This window comes from Prionailurus bengalensis, chromosome C1 (assembly GCF_016509475.1).
Source record: "Prionailurus bengalensis isolate Pbe53 chromosome C1, Fcat_Pben_1.1_paternal_pri, whole genome shotgun sequence".
In the NCBI taxonomy this organism is placed as follows: Eukaryota; Metazoa; Chordata; class Mammalia; order Carnivora; family Felidae; genus Prionailurus; species Prionailurus bengalensis.
The window spans coordinates 79,855,647-79,883,243 of NC_057345.1; the positions used below are offsets into that span (position 1 = coordinate 79,855,647).

General features: G+C 44.5%; 1 protein-coding gene across 2 annotated transcripts in view; it reads right to left on the reverse strand.

The window, feature by feature from the left end:
- BCAR3 (BCAR3 adaptor protein, NSP family member) overlaps nt 1-27,597 on the reverse strand; it is a 116,267-nt gene that overhangs the window by 77,271 nt on the left and 11,399 nt on the right. For both annotated transcript variants that reach the window (XM_043575602.1, XM_043575604.1), the window contains exon 3: nt 2,864-2,903. In XM_043575602.1, coding sequence (XP_043431537.1) covers nt 2,864-2,903 — 40 coding nt within the window. The remainder of the gene's footprint in view (nt 1-2,863; nt 2,904-27,597) is intronic.

Sequence of the window (27,597 nt, forward strand, 5' to 3'; positions counted from 1 at the left end):
CCCTCCATTCTGGGCACAGAGGAGCTACTTGTAGCCTAGCAACCGCGGACTGGTCCCCTTTCATGCCGTATTAATTCGCTTCGATACAAACTGCACAGAGTGTTAGGAGGACACAGAGTACAAACTGGACAGAAGTGAATTTTGGATTCATTCTCTACCCAGCTCTCTCTGCCACAATACTGCAGCCCCAGCACCACCCAATCCCCCAGTGCCTTGGCTCCCCCAGGCACAAGGAGAGGGAGCCAGTCCCAGATCTCATACCTGGGCACTGGGAAAACCCAGTGAGGATGGTTAGAAAGCCTCCCATGGGAAAGAGAAGGCATTTGAAGACAGAGACCTGGGCCTGTGGTTCTCCACAGAATGAGAAGAGCTGTCTATTGGCCACGTCTGGCTGCTTCCACCACTGAGAGAACTCTCAGAGATCAGCCCACCCCCATTATGTGGCCCATAAAAATGTGCTCCCTTGAATCTTGTTTTTTGGGCTGATAAGTCTCCAGAAGGGGACTCTACACAAGGCAATGACTTTTACATAGAATTTCTACTTTTCTACGTGCCTAAGAGGTATTAAGTATACCAGGGGATCAGAGAGAAGTAACAGCTCTGAGTCGGGAGGGGCCAAACTGCATCCCAGTTCATCTACAACTATCTCACCTCCCTTGATTATTTTCAGTCACCCTCCAAAGTCACTAGGCTCCAGCAGGCACCATTTACAAGGCCTTCATCACATGGACTGGTCAGCCAGGCGTGAGAGGGCAACCAAGTCTGAGAAACGCTAGGATGAGCCTGCACTGGCCCAAGAAGCGTGACACATGGGTCAATTTAGACCTGGCGGTCAAAGGCCTCCATGAACATGCTTTTGGAGCTTCTGTACCCAAAGAAACAAATGGAAATATCCCACATTTGCCCAACAAATCCCCAAACTGCCCCTCCAAACCAGGGGCAAAGTGAGAAATAACAAAATAATAATAAATGTGAGGCATCCAGGAGAAGCACAGAGACATCATTTATAAAGCCCCGACCAGATTCAGACAAGGTTGGGAGCAAAGAGTGACCTTCGGAACACCTCAACAGGTCCTTGGGAAAAAGTACCCTTGAGCCACTAAGAGCGGTCCCATCACGTCTCACTGCTGGGGAAGGCAAGGAGAGCCTAGCAAGCAGAAGCCACCAAGAACCCGCATATCTCTTCTTACCCAACTTAGAATGGCCGATATTCATGAACGTGATGTGACAGCTTAAATAATACTAAAACAGATCATTCCAGAATCTATGTTTAACTTAGAATTCATCACTGGATTATCTTAAAGGCTTGGACATTGTCAAAGAAAAACCAAGTTACTGGAGTAAGGGAAGGGTCTGTGCTTGCTAATAAGCCCAGCCTGAGTGAGCCTACAGTGGGAGACACCCATTTCTGAAACATGACATGGTGGCTTTTAAAAGGCAGCTGTGATTTACACACTGCCTAATTCCAGGGCACATTTTTTACATCATGGTCAAGTCAAATCATAGTCCTGCGAATAGCACCCCCCTATTGTTTTGCAGCATACAACCTGCATAAAAACAAAGGTGGACGTGTTCAGGAGGGACACAGGCATCATTTATAAAGCTCTTTTGTACTCTGACAGAGCAGCCATACTGGTTTGGGACTGTACATTTGTTGCAGTGAAACTAGAGTTCAGACGTAGCCTGGGTATGAGAGAGGAAAAAATAATACCCACCTCCCTTCCAACAAACTTTATTACGACTACCTCAAGTGACTAAGTGATTCTAATAGAGCTTTCTCTTCTCTCTTCCATCCTCTGGTCTAAAGAGAGAAGAAATGCCAAAAATGGGGCAGGCACAGGCACACAAAACAGCAATAGGCCTAAATACCCCCAAACCATGATGCTGCCCTTACAATAATGAGGTTGGAATGTGGCTCCCAGGAGGCAAGCACCTTAAAACTTAACATACGCCATTTCTCCTAAAACTTAAGGATATATGTTGTCATCAATCCAAGAAACTGTGACAAATCAAAGTTCTCTCTTCTACCATAGCAGGTACCAGATTTCAGTTCTCAAAAAGAAAATAAAGCAAACATATATACACAAACACACCCAAGAAGATGGTGTGGGGAAGGGAGAAGGAAAAAGCATCTTTTCTTTCTGTTCAGAAGGATACCACTGTTTCCAGGTGTTGCCTATTTAGAAGCATTGAATGTCAGCCCCGCTGAAAAGCAGCGTATTCCCACAGCTCACAGTCCTAGATTAGCCACCACATAGGAGAGGGGCTGTTGGAAAGGAAAGCCGACCCAGAAAAGCTCAGGGAGCCTTCAGTCCTCCACCGAAGATAAACTACAGGCTCACAATTCGTTATCTACCATCCCCAAATCCAAAACACTCTGAAAACTGAAAAATTTCAAGTCAGTCATTTGGTGGCAAATCAAACCTGACCTCATCTGGTGGCAAAACGTGAGCTGCACTACATAAGATCATTTGTAGTCTGTTTATCTCACTTTGTGTGAATACTCTTACGTTTCACTGATGAACTAATGAGCTTGAGTACGGAGTACTGACCCTAGACCCCTCTGAGGATGTTTTTATATATATGTACCCGATTACCTTCCTAAAAAAATTCTGAATTTAAAAACCCATCTGGCCCCGAGGGTTTCAGATAAGAGGAAAAAGACTGTAGACCTATAATAGGATGACGTAAGACCTCTACAAAAGTTACTGAAGGCCTGAGAGAGTCAGATTACCCCCTGGTTGTTCCAACGTGAGAAGCTTCCTACACAGGCCAGACTGCGGCATTATTTGGCAACACTGTGTTAAAAAAGGGAAATCGATAACGCAGTGTCCTAATTACACGTTAAATCCTGGTTTCCTACCTTCACATATTCCAGGGTTGGGTCCAGAAGATGCTGATCCCTGAAAAGAGAAAATGGTAAGTATGAGAACTGAGAACAATGCATTCTTGCACTGAGTAAAACGTATCCAACATTAATTCCCCCTATTCATTCAGATTATTAAGATGGGCCCACCTCCCCAGCAATACTCCCAGCAGACAGATAAGGAAGTTAGAACAAATACAGATTCCTTTCATGGTGTGTGTTGGGGGTAGGGGTAGATGGTAGGACACCACCATAATTTCTGTTTAGAAGCTCCAAGTGCTTTATCACATTCAGGCTCCAAATGTTAGACTTCCATGTAGTGAGTCTGCTTTCACTCGAGCATAAAAATTAGCCTAGAAATCTGAAGGAAAGAACACGGAGGATAGAGGTGGGTGTAAAGCAGGACTGGATGCCCAAATGAGGGGTACTTTGGATCAGACAGCTGTATCATGCTCACTTTAACAGAAGAAAATGGAGACTGAGGTGGGCCCAGTGGCTATCCAAGGTCACCTAGCACCAAGGGGAGAGGATGGAATCTGTATACCCAGCTTTCTCGACCACATTTGCCTTTTTTTTTATTGCTGCCTCCATTACCCACCCACCCCTGGTGTCAAGCAGAGAAATCCATCCCATTTTCTTTGGCACCCAAGTATTCTTCTCTCCCTATCTAATGTCTGCTTGTGTCTGTCATAATATGACGCTGGAATTGACCAGAGAGTGAAAAGTAAACAACAGCAGGTGGCCCAAAGGAGGCTGACTTCTTACAGAAAGAAGAGAATCTGACTAGGCCAAAGGAGAGGAGGGGGAGATGTGAGAGTGGCCGTTTTCAGTGCTTGCAGAGCTATAATGAGGTGGCCCCTCAACAGAAGGTGTGAAAAGACAGCTGCCTTCAGAGTCTTAAACTTCAGAAACTCAACACATCCTCACAGAGACAGCATCATTTTGAAAGGACAGAATGGCTGTGAAGCCTGTAAGAGTGGTCTTCTCAAGGGAGTGGGCCTTAGTGTGAGGGTGAGGGTCTCTCAGAAGCCCTACTGATAAGCAGCTTCCTCCACAAGGGTTGGCTCAACCCCCAAACCCGTGGGCTGTGACACTTCCCTGGCAGTGGAGAGACCTCGAAAGATGGCAGCACTTCTTCCCAGGACAAGAGAGAAGGTCACTGTCAGAGCACAAGGAGTCCCAACCCCACAGCTTAGGGATACCACTCCCAAAGCCATGCTTGGCCTGGTTTGACCGTCCATTCGGGACTACACCCAGGGCACCTGCACAGAGGCAGCGTGGCATCTGAGATGCCCCTTTCCACGTCAGTGGATTAGGTTCTGGAATGAGTCCCTTTGCAGGGCCAAAAGATCTGAGAACAGCATAAGCTCTCTGTCCCTGGGTGCATTCCCATTAAAGAGGGCTATAAACCTCGAAGCCTTAAAACTCTTTGCCTTCAAGTTCATTTATCCGGCATCCAGAGTCCATCCGCTGTGCCAGGTCGTCACTTCTCCTGCCACATGCTCTGGACACCATCCCAGTGTCACCAGGCTTTGCATCCATGGAACCATCTGGCTAGGGACTCAAAATTTTGTCCACAGCACTTGGGCTGTGCTCCCTTTTAAGTTCTTGAACCTCTGTTTTTCTACTGAACTAACATTTCAGGCATACAGCCATCTAGTCTTAGGCTAATCATCTGGCCCAGAGGTCTGGCCTTGTGAGGGCAGAAAGATGTTAGAACTACTGAAATGCTGTTCTCTTCAAATTTTATTTTTAAGTACACTTAAAAATGTGTGTTATGGGGGCACCTGGGTGACTGAGTTGGTTGAGCGTTTGACTCCAGCTCAGGTCATGATCTCGCGATTTGCCCACTCCTGTATGGTGGGCAAATGGGACTGAGGCTCAAGGTGAGAGAGAAAGGGGGGCGTGTGATGGCTCAGTCAGTTAAGCGTCCGACTTTGGCTCCGGTCAAGATCTCACGGTTCTTGAGTTCAAGCCCCACATCAGGCTCTGTGCTGACGGCTTGGAGCCTCAGCCTGCTTCGGATTCTGTGTCTTCCTCTCTCTCTGACCCTCCCCCACTTGTGCTTTGTCTCTCAAACGTAAATAAACACAGAAAAAAAATTTTTTTAGTGTATGTTATGTACATTTATACATACATGTCTTCATCCATGGATAAATAGTATAGGTATGCGCAGTTGAAGTCAATGGTTCCCATATGTTTTTGGTCTCAGGATCTCTTCACACTCCAAATTATTGAGGACCCCAAAGAGCTTTTGTTTATGTGGGTTATATGTACTGATTACTGATATTAGAAATTAAACAGAAATTTTCAAAATACTAATATTAAAAAAATAAACTTATATAAACAATTTTATTACAAAGAGGTATGTTTTCATAACAAAAATTTAGTGAGACGAATGACACTGTCTCACATTTTTGCAAATCTTTTTCATGTCTGGCTTCTAGGGCAGCTGAATTCTCATATCTACTTGTCTATTCAGTATGTTGTGATAGGTCTTGGTTTAGAAAAAAGTCCATCCTCACATAGACACATAACTGGAGAAGGGAGTGGTATTTCATTTCCAGATTCTTATGGCTATTCTTGATACCATACCAAAACTCAACAAGTGGTAATTTCTAAACGATCAGTTGTAACGCGGTATCTTAAACCATGTCTGGTACTCTTTTGCATCTATCTTGCACCTTGATTGGGCCTTTTATCCATGTGTGATTCTGTAACCACTGTTCTGGAAAATACTGGTTCACTGAGTTATGCAGTTATTCTAAGTTTTGACACATTTCATTAGAATATAAAAAAAGAATCACATTTGTTAATATCATCACTGATCTCATCAGAACTTATAAAGCCTTGGGAAATATCAAGCTCATGGAGGAGGATATAAGTTTTCCAAACTTCTAACTTTCACTTGAAAGTTTGAATTTTTTCACTGGCAGCTTACACTGTCAAATATTTTCCTTGAGCTTCATTTCATTCATTTTGGAGAATGTATTTGCCAAATACCGAGACCATATAGTCATGGTTTGCCATTTTAACTCTCCTTTTTTAGTGCTCAAATGTCATCCTTTTCGTAAATTCTTTTTAGCATTTTGTCCAGGATCTGCTCTTCTCACCAGATTTAGCTGTAAAATCCTTTTCCTTTCACCTCTGAAAGTTGAAAAGTTCCTCTCTTCCTTTCTCTAGACACATATCTGAAAACTCTCTGAGCTGGTTCCCTCAGAAGAGATCCTTCTAACTGTCTCAGGCAGAAGTGGGGTGACCAACGGGCCAGGCCAGGCACTGTGCCCGGGTGGCTCCTGAGGCCATGCTGATCAGCAGGACCCGCACTCAGAGACAAGACCGCCTAGGGGCATAGCAGCCTGTGCGCTCCCATCCAGGGAGCCTGGGGTGCTCTCCAAAATGCCCCCCACCTTAGATGAACCTCGTTCCTCTTTGATCCTTTACTGTACACTTCTCTGGGCACAAGAGAAGAAACTGGAGGCTCTGGTGAGGGATAAAACTCAAGGCCCCTCTTGACCCTGCCCCCAACTGAACTCTGCTAAGGGAGCCTTGTTCATTCTGCTTCAAGAGCAGAGGGGAATCCAAATGTCCTCAGATTCTAGTTCTGGGCTCCCGGGGGTGCCCTCGAGAATCCTCATGTTCTCTGTCTCCTTTTTAGAGAGGCAAGGAGGGGACACAAGGAGATATAATGAAACCAAGTAGGTGTGTTACAAATCCAAAGGCTTTAAAAATCATTGCCTTGAACTAAATTAAAATGATGTTTATAAGCAGAAGTGCTGTATCTCCTTTCTCAGCCAGTCACATCATCCCGGCTAACCAAAGATAGGAGCTAGAAAACATAGCAGTTGGCCCTGTAGCCCCAGCCTCTAATTTGAAATAGAATATCCAATTATTCATACAAGTCTGTGCAGCAAACACTCCTTAAGCCACAGATTTATATTCTCTGACAGAGATCACTAGAAAACAAACAGAGGGACTTGGCAATATAAATGAAAAGTTTGTTTTTTTTTTTATTTTGCTTTTGCACATTATGAATCCCACCCATGTGAATCCATGATGTCGTGTGCATCTCTTCTTACACCTGGTGAGGCTGGCAGGCGCCCATGGGCCCTCGGTCAGGCATGCTGCCCCGCAGGGCACGGTCCACAGACCGCAGGAAAGCAGCAGAATGAAACTGGACTCTCTTGTTATTTTGTTCTCAAGTTTATTAAGTTTTAAATAACATCACTATGTTTACGCCAGTTAAATTATTCTCTCCAGCACTCTGTTTTCCTAAGTTCAGACTGACGGATGTGTGGTCAGAAGTCACAGAAATGGGGTCTTTCCTATTTCAGTTTGTTTCTCATCAGTAACCAGGTTCAGAGTTCCTCCCTCTTAAGAGGACACTTGACCTACAGGTAAGCTATTTGGAGTTACTCAACTATCTTGAGTAAGTATATAAGCAAAATTTCACTACCACAGATCTTTTCTGAGTGCTTGGCATACAGATGAGAAACGAAGCACCCTACATCTGTCTTAAATTATAAAATGCTTTAAATGAATGAATGTTTTGACTTCTTTAAATATTACAGAATACATTGATGGCTAACAGTGTTGCCAAACAAATGTCCTTTTGGAAATAACATAAAGAGGAATCATTTGTAATAAGACGATCCTTTCATGCAGTGGAGGGATGAGAGAAACTAGATGCAACTGTTCCCGACTGAGTAGAAAAAAGGCTCCACGCACACCAGTAATCTGCAGAGTTGGCTCCCCTCCTTGGTGCACACGGCATGGTATTTGCATTCTGGTTCATTCTATCATGTATTTATTTGTATACAGTTCCTCCTCTACTAGGAGACACTTCATTCCCAGTATCTCCATAGTTCTTGCATCCATCCTACCAACATTATCAAGCATCTACAATATGCTGTGCTGTAGGCCAGACAATGGAAACAGAAGAACCAAAGACAAAGGCCCTGCTCCCAGAGAGGCTGCAATCACGTGGCAAAGACAGATGAACAGACCCAGCACAACTCAAGTTAAGTTTCAGTGGGAAGGAAATACCATGAAGGGCCCTTTCAGGCAACCTTTGAGCTAAGGTTTGAGGACCGGGTAGAGACTCATCGGGTGAAGAAGCTGTGAGGTAGGTGGTGATGAGAAATGCCCAGGAAACAGCAGAAGCATGTGCAAACACATGGGGACATGGGACAATGTGGCATACCTGGGGAACCACAGCATTCAGAGGTAATTCCGCTCTGGTCCAGGCCACCATCATCTATCGCCTGGACCCCTGCAATGCCTTCCCGGCTCCACTGTCTCCACAGGAGCCAGCATGATCCTTACCAAAATCAAAATCTTCTAATAACTCCCATCCAATCACAAGAAAAACCCTAGAGTCCTTACCAGGTTCTCTGAGGCCCTCTTTGGCATGGTCCCCACCAGCTTCCCAACCTCACTCTGGTGCACAGAATTCTAAAGATATCTTCCAACAAGATTCCCCACCCCCACCCTGAAAGTCAACTAAACAGTAATCTCAGTACTGCTGTGAAGGGATTTTGCATATGTAAGCCCCAAGTCAGCTGACATTACGATCTGGCAACGATCCAAATGGACCAGACATGCAAAGCAAGGGGGCCTGGACATGAAGGACCCTGTTACCAGGGTGACATTACAACATGGCCTGTGACAAGGCCCATGGCACGAAACTCTGGGTGGCCACTACATGGGAGCCGTCCCCTGAAGACAGCCAGGAAGCAGAGATCTCAGTCCTACCATCACAGGGAACGGAGTTCTGCCAACAACCTGAATGACTGTGGAAGCAGATTCTTCCCAGAGCCTCAGATGAGAACACAGCTGCTGACATCTTGGGTTTGAGACCTGTAAGCAAGAACCCAGCTGAGCTCTGTGGGACTTCTGTCCTATAGGAACTATGAGGCAATAAACAGGTATTAAGGCACCAAATTTGTGGCAATTTGTTACTCAGCAAAAGCATACTAATACATTCCACTCATTCCAGTCAGGCCATATTGACTTTTCTTTCTGGCACTCAAACATGCCAAGCTGGTCCCTGCCTCTGTGGCTTGGCATTTACTGTTCCTTTGTCTAGAACATTCTCCCTGCAGTTCTCAAAGGCTCACTCCCTCCTATCACTCAGGTCTCTGCTCAAATAACACCTCCTCAGAGAAGCTTTCCTTAAACACCTATCTAAATGAGTACTGCTGCTACCCTCTATCACCTTATCTGACATTATTCTTTCCCATATTATCTGATATCACATGAAATATTTATTTGCTCAGGTCTTTCTTATGGAATATAATCCTACAAGACTGAGACTTTCTCTGCTTTACTCACCTTGATATCCCCTGTGCTCTGCACACAGCAGTTGCCCAGTAACCATTTGCTGAACTAATGAATAAAAGAACAAGTAACAGAAGCACAGGGTTGGGGGAAGCTCAGGAGTGGTGGGGGGTTGGAGATCAGGATGAAGAAGAGGCAGTGACAGAGCATAAGGGGTTTGGAGGCCATGTAAACATGTCTAGACTTATGAAAGCAATGGGATTTGTTGACAAATCTTAAGCTGCAGAATAACCAGAGATTTGTGTTTTAGAAAAATCCCCCTGCACTGGTGTGGAAAACAGATTCGTGGGGGGCCAGACAGAGTCAGGAAAACCAAAGGAGATGTTGGAGCAGTCTGGGTGAGAGAGGGCAAGGCCTGGACTATAGGAACAGAGGGAGCAGGGACGGTGTATAGATTAAGGAGACTTTTTTTAAAACAACTTTTTAAATGTTTATTTATTTTTGAGAGAGACAGAGAGAGACAGAGAGGCAGTGCGAGGAGAGGAGGCGCTGAAAGAGAGACAGACACAAACCAAAGCAGGCTCCAGGCTCTGAGCTGTCAGCAGAGGCCGAGGTGGGGCTTGAACTCATGAACCTGAGCTGAAAAGTCAGTGCTTAATCTAATCCACTGAGCCACCCAGGTGCCCCAGGAGAGTTTTCTAAGTGACAATAGGTGGTAAATGACTGGATTCAGTGGGTCAAAGGGAAAAGAGAGGTAAGGGTACTCACTAAATTCTTTCTAAGGGAACTAAGTAGATGGTGCCTAGCACACCTCAATACACTCATTAGGAATGAATTAGCATGGTGCCTGCATCTGACTCTTGATTTTAGCTCAGGTTATGATCCCAGGGTTGTAAGATCAAGCCCCATGGTGGGCTCCGTGCAGAGCGTGGGGCCTGCCCGAGATTCTCAGTTTTTCTCTCTCTCTAAAATAAAATACTTAAAAGAATTAAAGAACGAAAAAAGAATAAACCAACACCCTTTTCAAGCACGAGAAGAACTTTCAAGGTTACTGGGATCTGCATAAGAATTAGCCCCATTACTACCTATTGTCCATGGTTCCCAGTGCAGTATGATTGCTGGCATTCAGCTACTGAAGGTTTCAGATGAGCTCCCTTCCTTTTCAACTGTTAAATAAGTTACGTTCAGTGGAGTCTTTCACATCTTTCAAGTTATGAACACACAAATCTTTCCCATAAACTACGAAATATAACAAACATTTAAGGGATCCCTTCACACCAACACAAATAGTTAACTCAAGAGGGAAACACAGAGAACAACTAGGTGGCTATTAGATACCAGCCAAGAATACCTGTTTTACATAATTTTACATAATTCTTTGGTCTTCTCCATCAGTCCCACCCCAGAGGGCAACCACTGCTTGTTTCTGTCTTTTTCATGGGGCTGTAAGCTCCATGAGGGTAAGGGCTATTTGTGTCTTGCTCACCAATGTATACCATGCCCTTTGAGTCATATTTGTCACAGAGCAGTCAATTAATCAATAAACAAGGGCGAGAATGGACAAATAAAAATATAAATCACCAAAACCCACCTTTGTATATAGTCCAAATAAGGCCTCAGGAAATCAGAAATTTCTACTACAGGGGTTTCATTTGCTTAATATGGTAGACCAGATATTCCAAAAACTAGACGACGAATTAAAGTATGAATGTATTTTCAAATGCATTGGTGACGTCACAAGAAAGATAAAGCCTCAAGAAGCACAGACATGAACAAAACAGATGCACAAACAGAGAACACATCAAAAACACAAAACATGGACAACAGCAGGGTAAGGAGCAGGGCAGGGAGGATGAGTCTCGGGTCTGCAGAGGTGAACAGCTCCCCATAGAGCCATGCACAATGTGTGAGCCGTCAGAATGCGACTAACACTACCTCTGCATAAGGAATGTTCAAAAATAAATAAGAATTAAGTAGGTAGCATGCTCTCTAGCAAAGGGAACCAAGAAGGAAACCTACTGTCCCCACTACAAATTCTGATGGTGAAAAAAATAACGGCAGGAGTAACAGTCTCCCCTAAGAGCTTGTAGCCACAGATCTGCTGTCTTGTCAGCTGGGATTCAAATTTATACTGCTCTGCTTGGAGAGAGAAGCCAAACCCGAGAAATTAAAGTGTTTGGGTTGGTGGTGCCACTAGTAAGGAAACAGCATAGATACTTTCTGGGGGGAAACTTTATCAACAGAATGCCATTCAGGATATCCACAAATGTGGCTAAACATAAATTTCCCTTCAGAAAGAACCATCTGCACAAGGAAGCAAGCCCCAATCACTGAAGTCGGCAGAAACAACAACAGACTGAGATCCTCGAAGACCTCAGATATTAGAATACCAGACATAGGCTACAGAATAGCGATGTATGATAAGTTTTTTTTTAAGTTTATTTATTTATTTTGAGAGAGAGAGAACACAAGCAGGGAAAGGAGAGAGAGAGTATCCCAAGCAGGCTCCATACTGTCAGCACAGAGCATGACATGGGGCTTGAACTCATGAAAACTGTGAGATCATGACCTGAGCAGAAATAAAGAGTTGGACACTTAACCACCTGAGCCACCCAGGTGCCCCTAACAATGTATGATAAATTTTTTAAAAAGTAAAAGATGGAATCAAAAAGTGATCTAAGAATAAACAGGTGGTCATAAAAATTAAAAAAAACAGATTATAATATATACATATAATCTGCTACATAGCAGATTAAACATGGCTAAGAAAATATGACAAATATATAAAGAAACTATATGAAACACAGCACAGAGAGAAAAGGTGACAGAAAATATAAAAGAGATGTTGAAGGTAGAATGGGAAGGTTAATTACATTTAACCTGAACTCTACAAGAAGAAAATCTGAGAGAAAGAGCAATAGTCAGGGAAATAAATAATGATGGGAAATCTTCAAAATAAATGAAAGATACCCATTCTCAGATTCAGGCATCCAGGTGCATACTAAGTTTGCATACTATAGTATGCACTATAGTGCATACTATACTGTTTATACTAAGCAGTATAAACAAAATAAACAAAAAATAAACAAAAATAAAGTCCCACCTACACACATTGCAATGAAAGCACAGACCCTCAAGAACAGAGAGAAGATGGTGAAAGCAGCTGGAGAGCAAAGGAAGGTTTTGCCCTCAGAGCAATGACGATGAGGCTGACAGCCTGTTTTCATCAGCCATAGAGGAAAGGGAGGAGCTCAAAATTTTCTGCCCAGTGAAACTACCGAGTATAAGGGTGAAGAAAGACAATATTAGGTAAATAAAAGCAGAGAACACCGTTCAGGAAGAATGAAATGGATGCCCAAAGAACAGCCTAAGATCTAAGAATAAGTGTTGCACAAAGTAACTAGTAAACATATAGGCAGCTCCAAACCAGCACTAGTGGGATAAAATGAGATGAATATATAATTTGTGGAGGTAAAAAATATATATATAAAATGCTGGGAAAGATGTGGAGAAGTTGGAACCCATATGCATGGTTGGTAGGAATGCCAATGGTACCACTGCTAGGAAAAACAGTGTGGAGGTTCCTTTAAAAATTCAAAATAGAACTGCAGTATGATCCAGCAATTCCACTTCTGAGTAGACACCCAGGAGGACTAAAAGAAGGGTTTCGAAGAGATATTTGTGCACACATGTTCTCAGCAGCATTATTCACAGAAGGCAAAATGTGGAAGCAACCCAAGCATCTGCTGACGGAAGAGTGGATAGACAAGATGTTGTATACAGATACAGTGGAATATTACGGGGCCTTGAAAAGGAAGGGGATTCGGACACCTGCTCCAACAGGGAGAAACCTTGAGGGCTTTATGCTAAGTGAAGTAAGCCAGTCACAAGAGGACAAATACTGTATAGTTTCACTTATATGAGGTGCCTAGAGTAATCAAATTCACAGAGACAGAAAGAACAAAAGTGGTTACCAGGACCTGGGGTGAGAAGATGGGGAGTTGTTTCAAGGGTACAGAGTTTCCATTTTGCAAGATAAAAAGAGTTGGGGAGACTGGTTGCACAACAATGTGAATGTACTTAATATTATTCATTAACTTATTACTCATTAACTGTACACTTAAAAATGGCTAAGATGATAAAATTTATATTATGTGCATTTTACCACAATTTTTTAAAAACAGACAAACTAAAATATAGGACAACAATGGCATATAAGCCAAGTGGAAGGCCACAGCCGGGGCTAGTGTTCTAAGGTCCTATATTGTTCAGAAAGAAGTACTGTTTTACTTTATCTTTTATAAAGTAATTATATTTTAAAAGTAACCATTAAATGAATAGTAGAGTATTTATTTTTAATTTTTTAAAATATTTTTTAGGGGCGCCTGGGCGGCTCAGTCGGTTAAGCAGCCGACTTCGGCTCAGGTCATGATCTCGTGGTCCGTGAGTTCGAGCCCCACGTCGGGCTCTGTGCTGACAGCTCGGAGCCTGGAGCCTGCTTCAGATTCTGTGTCTCCCTCTCTCTGCCCCTATTTTTTAACGTTTATTTATTTTGGAGACAGAGAGAGAGAGCGTGAACAGGGGAGGGGCAGAGAGAGGGAGACACAGAATCTGAAGCAGGCTCCAGGCTCCGAGCTGTCAGCACAGAGCCCGACGTGGGGCTCGAACTCACGGACCGCGAGATCATGACCTGAGCCGAAGTCGGCCGCTTAACCGACTGAGCCGCCCAGGTGCCCCATGAATAGTAGGGTATTTTTAAAAAGACAAAATAAGGCAATTTAAAAAACCCATAGGTTTTAAAAAATGTACAGCTAGTACAGACGAACGGAATAAGCAGCAACTATAAGCCCAAAGATTGTACATCACTAAACACAGTAACTCTTAACTAGATTAAATTCGCAAAACAGATTTTCAGAAGGTAGAATATAGTACATTTGGATATAATAAAAGTGATATTTTGAAGGAAATGTGTAGCTATAATGCTTATTTTTAGGAAAAAAAAGACCGAAACTAATTAAGTGTCCAGCTTAAGTAAAAAAGAGTAAACACAAATAGAACAGAGATTTAAAAAAAAGGTGGGGGGGAGAGAAATTAAATATAAAACAATGACACAACAGGGAAGCAACAAATAAAGCCTTGTTTTTGGAAAGCTTAATAAAATAAACCTCTGACAGATGTAATCCCTGGGGAAAAGAGAGAAGGCACAAAACCATATAGGAATGATGAGGGCATAGCCATAGACACGAGGGGGCACAGTAAGAGAACACTATGAACACCTTTATCCCAATAAAATTTAAAACTTAGTGAAAATGAACAAATTCCTAGAAAATACTACAACAGACTCAAAAAAGAAACAGAAAACTGAATATAGCCATTTAAAAAAACTCAATCAGTTCAATGTCTTCCCACAAGCCTAGGTGGTTATACTATGTAGCAAGCTCTGCCAAACTTTGGAATTATTTGTTACTTGAAAATGATATAAAAGCTTCAAGAGGGGTGCCTGGGTGGCTCAGTCGGTTAAGCATCCAACTCTTGATTTTGGCTCAGGACACGATCAAGCTCTGTGTCAGGCTCTGCAATGACAGTGTGGAACCTGCTTGAGATTCTCTCCCTCTCTCGTCCCAAAATAAACAAACTTTAAAAACAAGAGAGAAAAGGTATAAGAAGTGGAAAGGAGCACAGAACTGTCACGATTCACAAATGTTCAGTGTCTACATTAGAACACAAAGAATCCACACAGACCCTATAAAGTAGGGCAAAGTTCCCGAAACACTGCAAAATCTTCTATTTACAACTTACTGAGGGTAGGGACTAGAAAGCTTGTATGTCTGGGTTGGAGTTCTTGCTTTGTGGGTGTTCATTCATCACAAATAAATTCATTCCTAGAACACTTAACTGAAATGCAAGACAAAGAGATGAGTGGGACCCAGTGGGTTGAATCTCTGTTTACCTAAAGTGGCGGGGCCAAGGAGGAACAAAACCTGCAGCCCTGCGGTCTACTGGTTTACCACTCTTAACCAACTCATGACCAGGGCATGTCACACAATCAGGGGAGGTGAAGCCAACAACTGGGACCAAGTATGCCCTCCATTGGCAACTTGATGGCTGCAGCCTGTTCCTATATGGGTATGGCCTTAGAATCTAGAGCCATCACCCTCCCTTCTCTATCAGGAAGAGTCATCAACATTTCAGAATCTTAGTTGGAGTGAAGGGGGGACAGAAGGATTGAAGGAAGGAAGAGACAGCAATAGGTTTTAAGTCTACTGAGAGTTTGTGTCCACTGGACAATATTCCTTACTAGATCATGTTCTTTTAGGTAAGATTAATATGTGGGACAGTCTAGCATTCTCATTTTATATTTTACTAGATGATATCCATGGTGTTAAGCCTTGCTCATCTCACCAGCCTCGTCTCCTCACCTTGCTCCTGATGCTCCAGTAACTCCAAACTGTTTGGAATTCCCTGAACCTAAAGGCCTGGAGTCCCCACTGTCTTCCCATTCATTTCCACCTTCCCCGACCACTCTTCCCCTTGCCTCCTACAACTCAAAGAAGAACATCTCCCCAGCACTTCTTTCTCATTCATTATAAAACTTTATAACAAATAATTATAATTCAATACAATATGTGTACTCCTGTCCATCTCCCTTACCGGGCTATGAGCTCACAGAGAAGAGGGACCATATTTCATCTTATTCATCTTTGTTTTTTTAATGTTTGTTTATTTTTGAGAGAGAGCGAGAGAGTGCGAGAGCACGCACACACGAGAGGAGGAGAGGGGCAGAGAGAGGGAGACAAAGAATCCAAAGCAGGCTCTAGGCTCTGAGCTATCACGACAGAGCCTGATGTGCGGCCTGAACCCACAAGGCGTGAGATCATGACCCAAGCCAAAGTCAGGTGCTCAACCGACCGTGCCACCCAGGCACCCCTATTTTATTCACCTTTGTATCCCCAGGGCAGAGTTGCTCCATAAATGTCAGTTTGAGTGAATGAATGAACAAGTGTGAATTTGTGTGTGTCCAAAAGACCTCCACCCCAACTTACCCTTTGTCACACTCCCTGGGTTCACCAAGAGATGAACAACATTGGAAGGAGACAGGGAATGAGAGAGAAATGTTGTTTTTGAGAAATAGGCCTCCGCAGTAAGGAGATAATTTAGCCACAGGCCTGTGACTGAACCGTGGCGGCCTCAGATAGAACCCCCTCAGCAACGGACCGTCACTGCTATTCAGGCAGTGCCTGGCTTCTCAGCCCCACTGAGACCAGAAGTTTTCAAAGTGACACTGAGAGGCTGGCTGCTCCTGCTGAAAATGAATCTCTCTGGATATGTTTGAAATGTCATGTTTGAAGTTCATTAGGGAGATCACTAAATGGACAGAGAGTTTACTACAGGGCCATTTCCATTGGTTTCTGGGAAAATGAGAAGAAATGGATGCTTGAAAGATGGCTGGCCTGGAGAGTAGAGATGAAGGTCCCGGAAAAATACCCACCGGGATGTGATTTGATGGACAGGTTCTTTACTGATGCTGGGAATCCCATGAAAGTCCCCTGCCTTTCTTTCACTAGGCAGGGGCATATTATGTATACAGCCTTTGCTAACTTAAAAAGGGGTGCAGCTTTAAAAACAGAGAACTGCAACACTTCTAGATGTGCACTCAATATATTTTGTTTCATCACCTTGCAAAATAAATGAGAAGAGATTCACTCTCCCACATCTCACAATGTATTTATTGACCTTATTTGTTAACATAGGCTTCACTAGGAGTCGACAGGATTAAGGTCGGTGCATATTTCATATTTTCCTCCCAGGGTTAACATATGACGTGAGAAGTTCCTTTTCACTAATACACAAAACCTTAGGGATATTCTTTAAGGATTAAACCAAAAGATCTGCTTTGGAGTAGAGGAGTGGCCTCGACAGAAGTTCACTGGTCTGCACTGGGGGAATTCATCTTCTATTTCTGGTTGTCTAGAGCTAAAAGCAATTCACCAGATATGCGATCTGGGCAGCCAAGTGTGACCACTTCCCTTCATCTGAATATTAAACTTTAGTTAATGCTCCTAAAATCACATTAGCTTCTTTGATGACCATAGCACACTGCTGACTCATTCTGAGGCTGCACTTATCCAAATCCTGCAATATTTCTCATATGTGACTATTAAGCCAAACCCCATACTTTGACTTTGCTGAATCCTAGTGCAAGTCACTAGAGTCTTTTCTTTTAAATATTTTATTTTTTATTTTATTTTTTATTTTTTTTTATTTTTTTAAATTTTTTTTTTCAACGTTTTTATTTATTTTGGGGACAGAGAGAGACAGAGCATGAATGGGGGAGGGGCAGAGAGAGAGGGAGACACAGAATCGGAAACAGGCTCCAGGCTCCGAGCCATCAGCCCAGAGCCTGACGCGGGGCTCGAACTCACGGACTGCGAGATCGTGACCTGGCTGAAGTCGGACGCTTAACCGACTGCGCCACCCAGGCGCCCCTCTTTTAAATATTTTTAAGAGAGAGAACGTGAGCGTGGAAGAGTGTGGAAGGGGCAGAGAGAGAGAGGGTGACAGAGGATCTGAAGCAGGCTTCACACTGACAGCAGAGAGCCCAACGCAGGGCTCAAACCCACAAACTGCCAGATCGTGACCTGAGCCTAAGTCGGATGCTCAACCGACTGAGCCACCCCGGTGCCCCAAGCCTCTCACTAGAGCCTTATGCAATTAGATTTGGTCTATCCTTTCAAAATGCCATGATCTCTTTTGGATCTCATTTGTGTCATTTTGACATATTCTTCTAAGATTCACGTCACCCCCCAGTGTGATCTTTATGTCCATATTACCGTATAAACAGTTTTTTAAAAACTAGCTAGACTAGGCAGAGCGAGACGTGGGTCAATCAGGACACAGTCCACAGCACGCTTCATGTACTACCATCTGGCCTGCCTCTCACCTGAAGGATATCACCAGTGATTGGCATTTGCTCACACACCTTCTCAAGCTTCCTCTATAGGAAGGAAATTAATCTGGTCTGACTTGCTTTTGGCAAAGCCCTAATACGCTAACGGTCGATGTTTCCTCCAGCAAGTATGCAAAAATCATTGTCCAGTCCTTTTACAGTATTTCCTGAGATCAGTTCAATCTTATTTTACAGGTTTCTATTGTCTCTCTAGTTCCTTTCTTGAAAATTAAGATATTCATCTGCATCTTTGCTGTAGCTTGTTACGCCTACACTCCTCCAAAGTTGGTCTGCATTGGCGTGGACCTTGAGGTGCCTGCATCGTCTTGGCCTTGGGCCCCCTCGGTCTTCTTGGGCCTTCACCTCATCTGGTGGCATCAGAGCCCCTTGCCATGGCCTCTTCTACACCAGCTGGGAATTCTCTTCCTTTACATGGATCCTACCCTTTCCAATCAGGGAAGTCATTTCCTTGACAGAAAAAATGCAAGCCAAACAGCAGCTCAGCAGTTTGGTTTCTCTCACCTCCCCCTCTTTGGTTTCATTGTTCCAACCATAACTTCTGAAAGCCCTTTTTGTTACCCTTAGCGTTTTTCACAATCCTCTGCTCACTCTGCACTGTTTCTTTTACAACCCAGAGCCACCTTCTGGTGTGGTCCTTGGTTGCATAGGTGGCATGGCCCAACCTTTCTTTGGTCTGGGTCCAAGGCCAGGACAGCACAAGAGCAAGCAGGCAGGCCCTGGGGGAAGGATTATCTAGAAAGTACAACTTCCAATCACCCAGTCAAGGAGAAAAATAATGTGATACCTGGAAATATGTTAAGGTCAGAGGCCAAGAAAAGCAGAAGAGAACTAGGGAGTGATATGAAGGGCTACACCATGGATAAGAAGCTGGGTCAGCAGCAAAGAAGGTGGACATAACAGACGCTGGGGAGGTCAGATGGTTCAAAAGGGGCATCCCTTTCTCCTGTGGCTTTGAACTCCTCACACGGACGCAGTCGCTGGCCTGCCTTTAGAGCTCTACCACCCAGCACAAGGCCAGGCACACGGTCAATGTTCAACGTACCCGAGGATGAATTCATCAGAATGGCCCTGGCTCATCCCGCCACACAGGGGGATCCTGTAAACCAGTGAGTCCACCTGGAGACAGTCCTGCATGCACATCCCTAAACCAAGAACAACCTGGATGGTCACATACCTCATCCTCCTTCGAGCAGTGTTCAGCACGCTATTTCTGGTTGTCCTCAACTGTGTTTCCCTTTCAGAGCCTCAGGCCATGGGATCCTCTTTATCATTTCCTTCAACTTTGAGAATCTTTCTTCTTAGAGCCCAGGTTGGGGGGGGGGGCGCGGGGGGATTACTGTAGATGAGGACACATTTCCCTTCCTGGCTATCAGAGATTCTAAGGCCTGAGTACATTTAAAGGTCCTGCTTCTTCCACTTTGCCAGCCAATTCCTGCTTCTGTGAGTCAGTTTCTACCTCATTGGAAAATGCAGCAATGCCCGATTAATGTGTGCATGACATATATTATAAGAATGGCAGTGAAACCACCTCCTCAGGCAGATTTCCTAATCATGTTAAAACAGCATCATTTAAATATCCTACATATTCTACTCTGGTAAGTCTATAGAGGAATCCAAGACTAATACAAAGTAGTACTAGTTGATAAAAATTTGACATGGTGATAGATTACCCTGTACTCAGCAGAATTCTAGTGACAGCATTAAGCTAAAAGCTATAGTTCACATCTTAACTTGGCAGCAGTCAAACTGAGTAGAGTAAGAATAAGAAACACCATATCAAGGCCAGTACGTCTCTTGGCAGGCAGAGAGGATGGCATCAGTGACTCATCAGACTTCAGGCTGTCTAAGCCCCAACACAGCACTTTTGATAAAAGCAGATGCTTTGTTTGGCTGGTGACTCTTCGCCCTTCCTCACTCCATCCACCCCACCCCCAGCTGTTCATCTCCTTCTGAAACGGTGTGTGTTTGCAAAGGCTTCTTCTCAACTAATTCAAAGGAAGAATAAAAGTGGTATGGTTTTGAGATGATGTCCCCAGGACCTCTAAGAAGAAAGACTTTACCGAGCCAAAGAGACAGAACACACGCTCTCCACCTGCCTTCCAGGCCAGGCAGCCGCCTCAAGGTTGCTGCTCACCCAAACGGTGGAAAAGCAGCGGTCACCCCTCAGGCAAAGCCTGCATGTCAACCACAGTCATCCATTTACCTTCTCTGTCCATAGAGTCATCAGAGAACATGTGGGACCCGGTGGAGAAGGAAGTGCAGGAGCGTGATCACCATGCTGCTGACACAGGCTCACAGGGAAGGTGGCCCTGGGGACATGTCTGCTTTAATTAAAAATGTTTTATAAAAAGACTCAAGTAATGAAAAGATGTGTTTTGTTTTACTACATGCTTAAAAGATTAGATCTTTTCCTATTGAATTTTGTCTCTCATTCTAATTTTCATGTTTATTTATTTTTGAGAGAGAGAGAGAGAGAGAGAGACAGTGTGAGGCAGAGAGAGAGGGAGACACAGATGTGAAGCAGGCTCCAGGCTCTGAGCTGTCAGCACAGAGCCCGACACAGGGCTCAAACCCACAAACCGTGAGATCATGACCCAAGCTGAAGTCAGATACTTAACCTACTGAGCCACCTAGGGGCCCCTGTCTCTCGTTCTAAAAAGAAAAACCTTCCTTTGAATAGCACCCCTGTGCAACTCCAGCCTTGCTTCTCTGTTCCCCACCAAAGCCAGCCTATGCGAAGTCAGCCTCCACGGCTGACCCCCTGGAATGGATATGCCAGGGATCCTCAGGGCTGGGTCCCAGGGTTCCTTCCCTTCATGCTGTACCCAGCTCTCTCCCTTGGGGAGGACATCCCTTTCCATGGCTTTAATTTCACTTCTATGCAGACTCTCCTGACTGTACAACTTTGAGCGTGGATCTCTCTCCAGAGCTCCAGGCTTATAACACTGACTGGTTAACACCACCACTTGACATGCATGCATCTCGAACTTAGCACACCCCAAAGAGAAGTCTCAATTCTCTGCCATCCACCAAACAAAAAGCAGTCCAACAAAGGAAGCCCTGTTCCCCTCCCAGTCTTTCCCATCTCAGTAAATGGCCCCACCTCACACACCAGCTGCCGGAGCCATGCCTGGTGGTCCCCTTCCCTCACCCCACATCATCAAAACCTCACAAAGTCCCGTAGACTCTACCCACCAAATAGATCTCGAATCCACCCCCTCTCACCTTCTCCACCACTATCCCAGCACAGACCTCTAACTGCTCCCTGCACTTTTGCAGCCGCTTCCTGTCCCCTTCTCCAGAGACCAAGTGATCTTCTAAAAACTGAATCAGATCACATTATTCCCTTACTTAAAACCCTTTAAAGGCTTCCCTTCGCCCTCAGGAGAAAATCTAAATTCCTTACACCAAGGTCTAGGCCAGTACCATCCAATAGAAATACAATGTGAAAACCATATGTAATTTTTTTTTTTTTTTTTTACAACACCTGGCGCCCATCACAAGTACACTCTTTAATCCCCTTCACCTATTTCACCCATCCCCCCACCTACCTCCCCCTTGGGTACCATCAGTGTGTTCTCTATGGATAAGAGTCTGCTTCTTGGTTTCTCTCTTTTTTCTCCTTTGCTCATTTGTTTCTTAGATTCCTCAGGTAAGTGAAATCATATGGTATTTGTCTTTCTCTGACTGACCTATTTCACTTAACATAATACTCTCCAGCTTCATCCATGTTGTTGCAAATGGCAAGATTTCATTCTTTTTGATGGAGTGTGTATGTGTGTGTATATGTATATATATGTGTGTGTGTATGTGTGTATGTATATGTATATATACATACACACATATACATATTCTTTATCCATTCATATGAAAACATATGTAATTTTAAATTTTCTAGTAGCCAATTGAGAAGAAATAGGTGAAATTAATTTCAATATCTTATTTTTTTTTTAATTTTTTTTTCAACGTTTTTTTAAAATTTATTTTTGGGACAGAGAGAAACAGAGCATGAACGGGGGAGGGGCAGAGAGAGAGGGAGACACAGCATCGGAAACAGGCTCCAGGCTCTGAGCCATCAGCCCAGAGCCTGACGCGGGGCTTGAACTCACGGACCGCGAGATCGTGACCTGGCTGAAGTCGGACGCTTAACCGACTGCGCCACCCAGGCGCCCTTCAATATCTTATTTAACATAATATTTAAATACCATTTTAACACACAGTAACATAATCAATATTAATCAAGTATTTTACATTCTCCTTTTATATTAAATCTTCAAATGTCCCCTCCCACAGAGAGGCCTTCCCTCCACGCAATCAAAGGAGCTCTGGGCTCTCTGATATTCCCTTCCTTGCATCTCCTCATTTTGTGGTTATGTATTTTTTTTTAATTAAAAAAATTTTCTTAACGTTTATTTATTTTGAGAGAGAGAGAGAGAGAGACCCAGTAAAGAGTGAGCATGAGAGCACAAGCAGAAGGGCAGAGAGAGAAGGAGACACAAAATCTGAAGCAGGCTCCAGACTCTGAGCTGTCAGCACATAGCCCGATGCAGAGCTTGAACACATGAACTGTGAGATCATGACCTGAGCCGAAGGTGGATGCTTAACCGGCTGAGTCACCCAGGTGCCCCAATGTGGCTATGTATTTATTGATGCATTTGTTTGCATGCCCTCTAAACTGGGCACAGCGTAAGGACAGGACCCACATGTATTTCATTCTCCATGGGTACTTGGTACCTAGCATAGTGCCTGGCACAAAGTAAGCTCAATAAACATTTACCAAAGAATAAATAGCTAAGACACTAATATTAAGCACAAGGATAGGCAGGAAAGGGCTGGTCCAGCGCACTGAAGACAGGCCCTGTTTTGTGTCTTAATACAATGGTGTGCTGATCTTTTAGTGCAGCGTGAGGCTGTCATACCTTTAAGCATGAATGGTGGCCAAGACACACTGCTATAGGGCAGCTCAGGGCAGACCCAGAGAGAGGGATTCCAGCCAGACACCGTCAACATGTGGGAAACTTTCTCCCACAGAAGCCTCAGGCATTGAACGTGATCTCAGGTTACACACAAGGATTAGGGGCCTCTAGGAGGAAGGACAGATGGATGGAAACCTACATCTGAGCCCCTTCTTCATGCCAGGTTCTGTGCTAGGCACCTCCACGTGGGATTCTATTTGACCTCATAGCTACCCTTTGAGGACGTAGACAATCAGAAAGGTAAAGTAACTTACACAAGGTCACAAAGCTACTGGGTCTGGTTGCCGGAATCAGTGTCAAGGTCTCTAGCAGCATTCTTTGATATTCATGACTATGTCAACATCTCAGTAAAGGCATCGGTGGCCTTCAAGGTCAGGTGTCACACAGCAGAGTTGGGGCAGGAGAAGAATAAAGTGCTCGTTTTGAGGTGGGAGCTGACAGCAAGGACGTGACCTCCTCCACCCAGACTCCCAGGAAGGCGGTGCCAGGCTCAAGTGCGGAAGTCAGAGCTCTGCCATTTGGTGCAGCCTTCATATTTAGTAACCAGTGAACCTTCACAGCACTCCTCAGAGGGAGGTATTTTCACCCCCATTTTATAGTTCAGAACTTGCCCCAGTTCACACACCTAATAAGTGGAAAAACAAGGATCTGAAAGGAGACGTCTGGGTTAAGAGCCTGGTATTTTCTCCTCCTCTCCATGGAAGGAGTTATTTTAGCTTTGGTTACTATGTCTGCAGGTGCATCTGGGAATCACAGACAGTCCTGGCTGCACAAATGCTGGGTCAGTTATGTCAGGTTTCTCAGACTTCTGTAATTTTTATTTTTATTTAAAATATTTTTAATGTTTTATTTTTGAGAGAGTTAGAGATAAGGCATGAGCAGAGGAGGGGCAGAGAGAGAGGGAGACACAGAATCTGAAGCAGGCTCCAGGCTGCAAGCTGTCAGCACAGAGCCCAACACGGGGTTCAAACCCACAAACTGAGATCATGACCCGAGCCAAAGTTGGACACTTAACCGACTGAGCCACCCAGATGCCCCAGACTTCTGTAATTTTTAAATAAGGGCACAATCCTTAAAACAAAAAGGCCATGTGCTGTCTTTGGGACCTCTAAGAAGAGAGAGCTTGAAATTCTGCATCCAACCCTCCAGCTACCCTTTTGGGGACCGACTGCATGCTGGCAGCATCACAGAGCCGTGAGCGGCAGGGCGGCTGCAGCCTGCCAGCTTATGGGTCCTGGGGCTCCAGCACAAGCCCTGCAAAGGCATCTCCTTCCCATCAACAATAACAACAATGATCTCTCCAGCCTGTATCCTCTGGCCAGGCTGCGAAGGCCAAATCCACATGTGATAAGAACACGAATCACTTGTAACTGCACGGCACCTCCTGTTTACAATAGGCTGCTACGTATACCGAAAGGTGTGAAAAACTCTCACAGTTTCTGACTCTCAGAAGACTAAAACCTGACCTTTCCCAAACAGCATACAAGAGGCCTAAGCAACCATGATTTGTAGGTCCTGGGGGCAGGGGCAGAGAAGATACGGAGCAGCATCATTAAACAAAGACTGCTTTGTGTAATACTCTGATCATCTTCTTGATTGTGGTTTGCACTCAATTAAAAAAAAAAAAAAATCCTTCAGTTTTCCCCAGAAGAACAGCTGAGAATGCACAGATCCCAGGCTTTCGGTTCAAATCATCCCTGTCAGTGGACGACGGAGGACCACTGTGGGCAGCTGGCGGACCCACAGGCATTTCCCCGTGCGTCAACCCTGGGGACGATGGTGGTGGGTGGGGGTGTGTGTGTGCAAGATGCCCAGCAGGGGCTGAGCTCACCTCTGACCCAGCTGCTCCTGGCTCAGCACACCAGGGACCACCGGGGCCTGGGCATGCACCGGTCCGTGGAATTCCCTACCCCATCCACAACAGCTGCATCCAAACACCAAGGAACATTTCAAAATGTTAGCAAAACCCAACTTGAAATTTTAAAAGGAAAAATTCAACACAGGGACTATAACTTTCCTGGAGACATTCTTGGCTATTAAGCGACTGTCACTCTGCTAACTCAATAAATGCATCTTCTATTAAATAGAATCTATAATCTAGTAGATAGCCTTTTTCAACTCTAAACCCAACTTTTCCTCTGTGCACGAAAAGCTTCCAATTTGCAGAGAGGAGACATGCCCATATGTAAATAAAATGCACATATTTGCATGTGGACCTTTGCATTATAGGTCCTTCTGGTCAACTACGAGCTAAAGGCTGATTTCTTTTCATGTCTGGGGAAACATCTTGCTTTGTGAAGGAGAAAGCAGTAGTTCTAGAACTCGGTGGTTCTCAAGAGGAACAAATGAAATAAATGTTCCAGGTGAGGGACTGACATAGCCCAGAATTAGATATTTAAATCAGTGTTTGGAGAAGAGTCTGCACAGATCCTATGCCTTACACTTTGCTTCCACTTTAAAGAGCAGCCGCTGCAACATGGTACGTTACTTACTGCCTGGGAAAGCATACTGGATTTGGGATAATTCTGCAGACTTTCTGGCCCCCGTCAGTTAAAACACTTGTGACTAGTCAGTCAGCTCCACTCATGCAAACTAATGAAACATCACATTGTCCCGCCACATGCTCCCACAGCACTAGGGGCAGAAGGAATTAGGCACTCGGCAGCTGTTCCCAGGAATGCATGCCTCCACGTACCCACAGGCAGGAAGCAGGCCCGGAACGGTCTCCCAGAGCTGATCCTTCAGCTATCCTGACAACACAGCTCAACAACAGGAACCAGTCTCCTCCGAGCCCAAGGAAGGTCCCAGATTCAAATAAAAATTCATCCTTGAAGATAAGTGAATCAAAGGGACATCAGTCAAACAACGCTAGTGTCAAGAGGAAATCCTGTCTGCAGACCTCTCTGGGAAGCCTCGCTCTGCCTGCAGAACAAAGGCTTCTTCTGTGACATCAAGCAGCAGGTTTAAGAGCAGCCTGGCTTCTCGTTTTGGCCACCTTTCAAAACCACAAGTACATCCAAGGGCAGCCAAGGCAACAACAAAGCCAAGAGATACGGTCTCCAAATGAGGGGAGACCCACTCTCCCTTCTAGGCCTGCCTTCTGCCTGGCTCTTGGTGGCCAAGACTCCATTTCCCAAGGTGGGTGTCCAAGGTGCTGGGTTCAGACTCTGGCGGCTGAAGTTTTCCATGCAAGAGGACAGCTCAGAAGACACCCACAGCCAGTGCCAACCTTCTTGGGAGGCTGTGGAGTACAGTGTCTGAGGAAGACCCTACAGTACTGTCTGGGTTTTAAGCCCAGCTCAGTTACCCACTAGGGTCTGATCTTAGGAGCCTCAACATCCCTGAACCACTTTCTTGACTGTGAATGATAATAACAACGCTGTCGCTCAGGATGAAATCTGCCACGTCTCTCACACAGGGTTATCATGTTTATACAGGATGATTTATGAACATAGCCTTGAAGATATTTTAAACCTATAAAATGTAAGAGATAATAATTCATGTGCATAGGACTCATGTTGATAAGAAAGCTTCACACTACACATTTTTAGGTCAAAGGGGAGACTTCCTCTGCTTTGCCTATGGTCTTCCACAAGGTGGATGTTCAATTAATATGCAATTAAAATACAAGTGACTTTTTCAAGATAAATAAGCTAAACGTATTTGTTAGGAAACTACCAAACTTGCAATTTATCAGAATATTTTACAAGACAAAAAGGTGTTGTCTGGCAGGTTTCCCTGGGGTATACATGACAAGGGGGTCTGGGCTTCCTCGTATGGTCCCATTATCATCATGCCCACACCAAACAGGACAAAATGGAAGGTTTTCAGACTTGACATCTGGGCAAGTCACTGTCAGCTGAAATTAACCTTTGAATTTGCTATGAAAAGTAACAAGGCCAAAAAAGTTTACCTGAAAGAAGATCCGCACCACCACCCCCCCCCGCCCCCACCCACACAAATCAATAATCTTGTTAAAAGTAGACCTAACTAGTCTCACCCCCTGGAGTCAGAAATCCAAAACTCTTGGGGTGCCTGGGTGGCGCAGTCGGTTAAGCGTCCGACTTCAGCCAGGTCACGATCTCGCGGTCCGTGAGTTCGAGCCCCGCGTCGGGCTCTGGGCTGATGGCTCAGAGCCTGGAGCCCGTTTCCGATTCTGTGTCTCCCTCTCTCTCTGCCCCTCCCCCGTTCATGCTCTGTCTCTCTCTGTCCCAAAAAAAATAAACGTTGAAAAAAAAAATTAAAAAAAAAAAAAGAAATCCAAAACTCTTAACTTGAAAATACACATGGCTCCCAGCTTCCAGTGGTGAGTGAGCAAGAGTGCTGGGTGGTTGGTGTTTTCTTAGCACCAGAGCTGTAAGAGCTGAGTTAGGAACAGAAATGCTGTTTCTCCCTCATGGCAGTTCAGTTGAGGCACTTTAGGCAACCCCTGTCTCTGGAGCCCCAGACTTTCATTCACACTGTTTGTCCCTAGCTTTTCGTATGCACAAATTTGGTGGATCTTGTGG